This window comes from Trachymyrmex cornetzi, unplaced genomic scaffold (assembly GCF_001594075.2).
Source record: "Trachymyrmex cornetzi isolate Tcor2-1 unplaced genomic scaffold, Tcor1.1 scaffold156, whole genome shotgun sequence".
In the NCBI taxonomy this organism is placed as follows: Eukaryota; Metazoa; Arthropoda; class Insecta; order Hymenoptera; family Formicidae; genus Trachymyrmex; species Trachymyrmex cornetzi.
In genome coordinates this window covers 428,597-437,907 of record NW_017296157.1, presented here as the reverse complement: position 1 = coordinate 437,907, position 9,311 = coordinate 428,597, and the positions used below count along the sequence as shown (strand labels likewise).

Sequence of the window (9,311 nt, the reverse complement as noted above, 5' to 3'; positions counted from 1 at the left end):
ATATATATATATATACACACACACTGTAAAAAATAAAATGCTAATTTTAACTTAAAGACGTATAGACATTCAAAAATTTTTAAATTAATATGTTGATTTTAACATTTTTTAATGTCCCGAAAAATCCACTATACTTCTTTAATTTAAAATTAACATTTTATTTTTTACAGTATTCGTAGTGTGACAATAAAGTTTGGTAAATTTAATGAAAAAATAAATATCACTTAGTTAATATACAAATGATCTTATATTATTCTTCAAAGTAATTCCTCCCATATATGATTTACACGGAGTGACTTTATTCGCTTGAAGCAGCGTCTAGTTACGTCATAGTGAGTTCGCTAAAAACTTTTTCTAGACAATGGTTTTTTCTTGTTAGCGTATAGTTGCGACGAATACTGCTTTGTTGCTTAACTTCTTGCGTTTCTTATCGCTGACGACAAACGCTTCGATTTTTCCTTTTCCGAAGAGCGAATTTTAAGTCGTCAAGCGACCACTCGACGCTGCGACTTTAAAATTTTAGACGCTAGCGAATAAAAAACAAGCGTGTAGAAAAAGCTTTCATTAGCGAATACGCTGACGAATTTACTGATAAAAGCTTTTTCTACACTCTTGTTTTTTATTAGCTAGCGTCTAAAATTTTGAAGTCGCTTTATGACTTAAAAATTCGCTCTGAAAGAAAAAAAATCGAAGCGTTTATCGCCAGCGATAAGAAGCGCACGAAGTTAGCGACAAACTAGCAACAAGCGTCGAAAGAAGTATTGTCACAATTAGGTATGTTGTCGCTAACAAACTCTCTAAATCTGAATCAATTGATAGTCACTAATTACTCAGTGGCATATAATTAGTGAAGTTTAACTAAAAAAGGAAGAATATTTGAGCATTATGTAACCAAAATATTGATATTTGCATGTTAATTTCAATTTTCCAATACCATACTTATTGAATTTATGCACTAAAACAAGGTTAATTGGATCACATACAAAGATCAGCCAGGTTAGGGATCTCACATTTCATTCACTGATTACCAGTGGCATACTTGGCACTGATATCAGTGATTATTCACTGATTCAGATTTAGAGAGAGAGAGAGAGAGAGAGAGAGAGAGAGAGAGAGAGAGAGAGAGAGAAAGGAATCCAGCGTCTAGCGAATTCGCTACTAAAAACTTTTTCTAGACGCTGGATTCCTCTCTCTCTAAATCTGTATAACGTCATTAGATATCTAAATCGTCTCTATGGCCGGTATTCATAGTCAGAGCTTATATTCAAGACCGTCTTAAGTACGGTCTTAAGAAGTCACAAACCAATCAAAGGGCTGCATTAGCGTCTTAAAACATTACTTAAGACGGTCTTGAAATAAGAATCGACTATGAATAGTGGCCTATATCTGAATAACTTCACTAGACGCTGCTTTAAGCGAATAAAGTTGCCTCGTGTAAATCACCCAATATAGAGACAATATACTTTTGATGACGTTCATACAGCTTATGAAAACTCTGATGTGAAAAATCGTCTTTGGATATCGTCTAAAGTCTTGTCACACAGTTTCAAGTAGAACATAGAAATCATAATAAAATCATAAGAGTATTATTATGATCTTATTTGTTGTTATAAATTTATTTTTAAGTTCATTTTTAAATATCAAATGATGTCATGATGACGTCCTTCAATGATATCATTATGACTTAATTATGACTTTGTGTCCTACTTGAGGTTCTGATTCAAAACGTGTAATTCTTGAGTCAGCGTTGCGTTACCATTTTGAATCATTCTTCTTACTTCTCCGACCATACTCCAGCAGATTTCTTTTTGTGCCGGGAAATCAAAATCCATGACAAATCCGTTGTGTTTTCTCCTTGTGAGCAAGATAATAAATTAATTATCAGCCAGAAACTTTTGGCTGCCACATCATTAATGGCAAATTTTAATTATTACACATTAATTATTCGATTTTTCAAATAATAAAAGTTTAAATATATAAGTAATAATACTAGGGGAATTCTAACCCTGGTCCTCTAAGGGGGGTGCGGGGCGCGGGAGGTACTCATTGGCGCGGGGAAGGAGGGGGAAGTCCCGGCACTATCGGTTTTATGTAAACACCGGTAGCAATGATACGTGCCGCCATGTTCATGTAATCAGTGAATTAAATGAATCAGTGATATCCCTAACCTAGCTAATCTTTATTATGTGATCTAACTAACCTTGTTTTAGTGCTTAAATTCAATGAATATGGTATTAGAAAATTGAAATTAACGTGCAAATATCAGTATTTTAGTTAAATAGGTAATGCTCAAACATTCTTCCTTTTTTAGTTGAACTTCACTGATTATCAGTGCTAAATATGCCACTGAGTAATTAGTTTAGAATCCCCCTAGTATTATTACTTATATATATATTTGATTATTTAATAACTTCATTTAAAATAAAATTTTTAAATTAAACGTTTAATTAAAAAAAAATTATTTTTGTTTCAAAAAAAGTACAGAAAAATGAAATCGTTATTTGATGAAGAACATTTAAAATTTCTTTAATTAATTAATTCCGGAAGATTTTAATTTGCATTAGGTGTTCATCTTACATCACATATATTATTTTATATCGCTTTAAATCTTTAATTCAAGTTTATATTGTAGTCGGACGGCCACATAATCCTGCAATCCTGAGATACGTGCTCACGTGTGATTTATTGACTGCCATCGAGGAAAAGTTATTCTTCTTGTGGCGAGAAATGTAACGAGAACTCGATATATCAAGCGGTTACGCTAGCGATCATCTTGCAAAATTACAGTGGTCCAAAAAGGCATCGCGATAAATCTCACCGACGCATCTCGGTCTTCCGCGCTACGGTCGCCGAGGGCCGCAAAATTTGGGAGAAATTTGATACACACGATTTATCTCGACTCGACACCTTGCGTTATCCTTTTAGCGTCCGTGTCTGATCGGAAAGATGATCGATGCGGCAGATCAGGACGATTAAAGAACTCTAAAAAAAAAAATGAACGTCATTGTTGTGCTCTCTAATGGAAGAACGATGTCGCTTAACTTAAAAATAGTAACACGCACTTATTATATACAATGTAATATTAATATTTAAAATATGTTATAAAATATTTTATATTTAAAAAAGTGTCTATTAATACATCTATCATATAAAAAACTATACACCGTATGTAGTACGTCGTATTTCGTATTAACTCTACATTACTTGAGTAGTTTTTTTTACGTAATTAATTGCGTGAAAATCATCATAAAGTTACATATGAATCGGAAACTTTCGGCAATCATTATATCTATATATACATTCATATGTTAAACAATATTATATCTTAATTTTCATAGTTTTTCTTCATGATTTATAATTAAATAAAAATTAATATAATATTCTATATATTCTTTAGTTGAAAAAAAAGCAAAATAATTGTTTTAAATCGTGAAATCATTTATATTAAATATAACAATATAAATAAATATATAGCATTCATAGTTCTAGCGAATTTATAAAGGGTCTAAACTCTCCACCAGAATAATAAAGGATTAACATATAATGTTAATAATGTGCACAATATTAAAATAGAATTTGGTAGAAATGAGGATAATATGTATAAATTTTTAATATTATTTTTAATTTTTTAATAATTATTAAATCAGATCTTTTTATTCTCTTTAGTTCGTGTAGCTATTGATATTGCTCTAACGATTTCCTTTTATTTTTTATGATTTCTTTCCCATTCGCTGCTATCAGCAACATCTCATTATGAAGTTATCCAACAATTCCGCAAGGATTCTCTTTCTCCTACTTCGCGTTTGTTCGGTCGTCGAGTGTATGAACACGTACATGGTAACGCACGTATAGTTACAGCTTCGATAACCCGGGAATGTCCGTCTGTGTATATAAGTGCAGAGAAACGACGTGGAGCGACAGAACGTTAGCAACGCTAGGTGCAATATTGCCGATCGCCGGTGCACGCGAAATAAGACGATATCTGCTTGTGTACGACGTGATCTAACCGGATCTGCTATACGCACTTACGTGGAGGAAAGAACGGCTCCACTTTCCCATCTAGTTTGTCTATCAACCCGTGGGGATCCAGAGTACTTTGGACGAAAATGGCCAGGAAAGTCTGTCACGTCATATTAATTATTTCATTGTTGACCAGGTCAGTTCTTTTCGATGAAGATAATCAATTTCTTTCCAGTCATTCAGCAAGAAGGCTGCGTTCCAAATTTACTGCTAGCGCTGAAAATCTATACTGTACGTTACGTGTATTATAAATTTTCAACACTAACAGTGAATTTCGAAAAACAGCCGGTTGTGCAATCGAGACTGATGTCTGTCTCGAGGTCTCGTAAATTGAGCAGAATCCAGACTAACCAAACAAGTGCCAGCAAATACGAACGGACAACTTATATCTTGACACACGTTTATTGAAATGAATTGTTCGTGTATTTATTTGCTTGGTCTGGATTCAGTTTTAAACCACAATTATGAATATAAAAATGAACTATTTCCTGAATGCGCCGAGTGATTAGTGTCTGCGCAAATGATAACAGAATTTAACTATCGTTATGCATGTATTTATTCATGGTCAGCGCGTATGAATCATCGCGTTTTATAAATGCGCGAACTATAGTTTACCACGATTGCGAATACGTCTAGGCAAATAAACGAAGAGTATAATTTATCATTGATTCCTGACAGTTCCTGATACAATTATTTTATTTTACAGTGCTTATCTGGGAATGGCTGCCCCTAATTGGGAGACCGATCTTACAAGCAGTATCAATACAGAAGTGAATCGTATATTACAAAATTTGGATAGGAATATAGAAAATTTGGATAGGAATACAGAGAATTTGAATAAGCAAGTAGATAATTTGAATGCGCGAATACAGAATTCGGTGCAACAAACACTTGCGCAAGTCAACGCGCAAGTCGACGAAACACTCAGGAATCTACCAAAAGGTAATTTATTACAGAATATTTTACAATATCTATTGATGTTTATTTGATTTAAGAACTGCATCAATATGTAATAAAAATTGAACAGTCATACACTTAATAGCATAATTCAATTTTTGTTTAATTTAAATGAATAATCGAAAAGTTCAAAAAATTAAAAAACATAATCGCTTAAATCTTTGCATTATTTATATATTTTTTTATGCAACTAATAAATCCAAAGGATATAATAGAAATCATAGCAATTGTTTATGCATATACCAAAGTGTGTCACAAAACTAAATAGATGAATTTTTCATCTTATATCTTATATTTATACTTTACCATTGATATTTTTTAGCTTAATTTAACATTATTCATAATTTTATCCAATATTTTTTTCAAGCATCTGAATCAATATTTTCGATTCGAATGCAGTTATTTTCTCTCATTTCGCGTTCAAAAAATCTCGGAGCATCGATATCTAAATATAACATGTAAAAGTACAGTTTTTTAAATTTCTCGCACTCACGCGGTAGAGAGAAGTTTCGCGTTTGCATAATAGTTCACGCTTAGCGATATACTTTATCGTTACAAAAGATAAAGAAACGGAGATTCCAAAATTGCATCTTATTCGCTGCGTAGTCGACGTTCCTTTCACAATTGGCCGTGATACATAGCAGACACTTAGCATTCTCTATATTAAGTCTCAAGGCAGCCGATATTCTTTTCCCATTCATTCGATTCGATAATTCGTTACTGACGTTTAATTTCGTGCAACATTTATCTATGCAATTAGCACGTAGGTATGAGAGTATCGAATCAAATAGCGTTATCATCAGCGATTAGTATCGATAAAAATTTAATCGCCATAATACCCGCTTGAAATCGACCGGTCCGACAATTGATGACATTGTAATTTAAAAGCAATTAGTCCGGTATTATATAGGGTGTCATAAAGCTGCACTGCTGGCTCAAACAAAATTCTACTGTAATATCACACTACTGCTGATAATTAACTAAATTACAATTTGTTTAAAATAATTTCTCTTTTCCCCAAATAAAATATCAAATTTCTTTCAATAATTACATTGATTGATGATTGGTCATGCGCTGATTGTATAATCAACGTAAAGCAAACGTAAAGAAAAGAGAAAATAAAACGTATGCAACGAAAATTTTTTGTGCAGATGGACAAGGACGTTTAATAACAAATGGACAAGTAATAAGTAGTGGCGGCAGTAACGTCGTAATCAATTCTGTAAATGGTATTAGTATGATAAAGAAAACCGAATCTGGTTATACATTAGACGGAAAACCGTACGTGAATACTACTATAGATATAAATGATGGGAAATATCTTCAGCATGAAGCGACTTTTTACAATTCAACATCTAATGCTATGGAGAGAATTTGCTGGAAATTAAAGCTCGAAGTAGCTCCAGATGCTCAACCTGAATATTCCTCTTGTAAATAAAACAATACGTTTTTGTTTACATGTTCTATATTACGGTATACAATTTGTTTTGCTTAACCCTTTATTGCACAAATTTTTCTATTTTTCTATTGTATTTGGCTGAATTTTAGTATATAGGAATTTTTGAGGCTGATTGCAAATCTTAAGTCAAAATTTAAAAAATCAAAATGATATATTTAATATGGCAGCTAAATTGAAAAGAATTAACTGTTGTTTATTTACGTGTAAAATCTTATACGTAAAAATATTTAAAAATTATAAAGAATATTAAGAATATTAAGTATATAAAAGTTAAGAATATTAAGAATTTATAATAATAAGATATGACAACTTTGTCATATCTTATTATTATTTTTCGAATTTAAGCCATTACTTGATTGTATTGATATTTAAGAATTTATGTTTCATTAATATATAACAGAATTTAATATGTCTTGATAGTTATTTTGATTGCCATTTATAAAAATTTGTCAACTCTCTGAGTGCAGATTTAAAATCAGCGAACATTAATATAGGTAGAGGTTTTGAAGGTATATTTAAGGATAGGAGCAGACTTTCAAAATGCGTTTTGTCCAAAATTTATAATTTCTAGGAAATGAGAAAGAAAGCCATAAGAAAACTGCGCGCGCCTTGCAGAAAATAATAATTTGCAATCAGTAAAATGTGAAACGTTCAATAAAATTGTTAAACAGTTGTTAAAAATATTAAACATTTTGTTTGTCTCTAGGTAAAGGACGTAATTTACTTCGAATGTCAAGATTCTTTTCAGCACATAAATTGATGGTGTAGAAATGCTTTCAGAACATCATAGAGTAGTTTAAAATATGAATCTTTTAACATTGAACACTAAACTTCTTTAACTAAAAAAAGGAAATTTTGGACAAAATGTATTTTGGAAATCTGCTCCTAATTTATTATCATTTTTATCTCAGCATGAATTTTTTATAAAAAGAGTGCTAATTTTTATTGATTTTTTATTTCTAACTTATATTTACCGCAAAATAATTACGTATTTTTTGCTATTCACGTATACACACAAATTTTATATAACGATACTAAATACGTAATATAAATCAATTATCAAATATGTAAAAACATACAAAAGTTGCGGCGAGATCGAAAGGTATGCCTTCTACAGGCAACAAAGAATTAAAATTTTGCATAAATTAAGCTAATTGATAAACTAATTAGAAAAAAATAAAGCTACTTTCAAGCCTTTGTAGACAACAAAATAAATAGTAAGAGAAATTATGAAAACAAAAAGCAAAATACTGTTAGATTTTTATTCATTAGAATTTGATGCATTGTCAGAAAAATATGTTTTTCCCACTCAGTGTGGTGTTAAGAAGACCAATAATGGCGAAAGATGTTTGATAAGCACTTTTGCACGCTTCTTGGAATATCGTTATCTGTCGGAGAACGCAAACCGATCGTAAAGTGCAACAGTAAAATCGTGAGTTATGCGGTGGGGAAAGTCACACGATTATCAAGTTGCGCAAACTGACGGAATAAATACAGTTAATTTTTTATTATGGTTTTGTAAAAGGGCGTTTGAAATAACAAATTAAAATATGTGATAATATGACGTTATAGAGACTTTGCGGTATCAATATCGATATTCATTTCTTGCGGTTTCTTACTATGTATGTTCAGCTGAATAAGCACTCGTTATGACAAAGAAAATTCTCCTACTTGTGTACTTTGGCAACAATACGAATAAAGCCTTTCTTCGTTAAAACCTCTTGATAAAAACCAACATTTTCATGTGCTTCTTAGTAAAATTGATTATCTATTACTTAATAAAATTGATTTTATTGTCTGTATATCATTCTTTTACTTTTATTTCTTTCAAAACTGAGAGAAATTTAGTTCTACCAAAGAAAATACATTCTTAGCATCGAAAATGACTATAAATTATAGTTAAATTATATTAATTGCAACCATTTTTTTTCTTTCAATGCGCACAATATTACAAAGTTAAAATTAAAAATTATAATTACCATGTAAAATTACGTACAAATTTTTGTTCTTTTTATTATCTACGAGTATATTCAGCGTTTTCTGCTAAAGAGGATATTTAATAAACGAACGCATTTATGACAATTTACTTTACAATGATATGACTGAATACTTTCACGCATTTTATATATGCATTTCTATGAAAGCGCTGCAAATTTTAAAGGATGGCCTTATTGTGTGTCTTTTAATATACAGGAAACCTATCATTTAACCATAATAAAATATAAAGTACCGAGAAGAGCGGTCGTTTCAATTGAGAAAGGCGAAGAAAAGTGACGAATAAAAAAACGGGCATAAATTTGCACGAGAAAGAGGTCTGACCAATAAAGAATCATTTGTTACGATATATGACTACGAAATTTTCAAAGGAGGATATGGGTGGGGTACCGCATTTGCGTTTCGACGCACATACAGAATATATGTACATATGTGACATACATATACATATATGTTTTCATGCAATGGCGTCAAAACTATATGTGACAATAAAAATGTCGTTACTCAACTCATAATTATATTTGTAAATGCTATTATCTGTAAAAATATATATATGTATATATCATGTTTATGTTTTTGATATGTCTGCAATCGCCTGGCGAGAATGTGCTTTATTTCGGCTTAACTGCGACATTCATATTTATAGAATTTTTTAACGTGCTCGTAAATGTCACTAAAGGCTGCAAAAACACCGCATTATTTTCCTTCATGTTTCGTCATAAAGTAACACTCATCACTATGCAATTTTCACGATTTTATTTTCATGTAAATAAATTTAGCGCTAAAAGGCATTTCCTAGGCCCTAGGCGAATACAAAACTACGTAAATTGCGAGAAATTAGAAGCAGTGAATTGCTAAAAAATTACAAAAAACAAAATGG

At 31.3% G+C, this 9,311-nt stretch overlaps 1 protein-coding gene across 1 annotated transcript; it reads left to right on the top strand.

Moving 5' to 3' along the window:
• Positions 1-2,603: 2,603 nt before the first annotated feature.
• On the top strand, positions 2,604-8,934 carry LOC108758305 (uncharacterized). Its single transcript, XM_018503183.1, has 5 exons — positions 2,604-3,051; positions 3,742-4,156; positions 4,727-4,962; positions 6,129-6,450; positions 8,630-8,934. The coding sequence occupies exons 2-4, from the start codon at positions 4,107-4,109 to the stop codon at positions 6,413-6,415; spliced, it is 573 nt and encodes a 190-aa protein (XP_018358685.1). The 5' UTR covers positions 2,604-3,051; positions 3,742-4,106; the 3' UTR covers positions 6,416-6,450; positions 8,630-8,934.
• The last annotated feature ends 377 nt before the right edge of the window (positions 8,935-9,311 follow it).

Coding starts and splice junctions, on each gene's coding strand:
- LOC108758305 (XM_018503183.1), top strand. CDS start 4,107: ATGGCCAGGAAAGTCTGTCACGTCATATTAATTATTTCATTGTTGACC. Junction 4,157..4,726: donor ATTATTTCATTGTTGACCAG/GTCAGTTCTTTT, acceptor TTTATTTTACAG/TGCTTATCTGGGAATGGCTG. Junction 4,963..6,128: donor ACTCAGGAATCTACCAAAAG/GTAATTTATTAC, acceptor TTTTTTGTGCAG/ATGGACAAGGACGTTTAATA.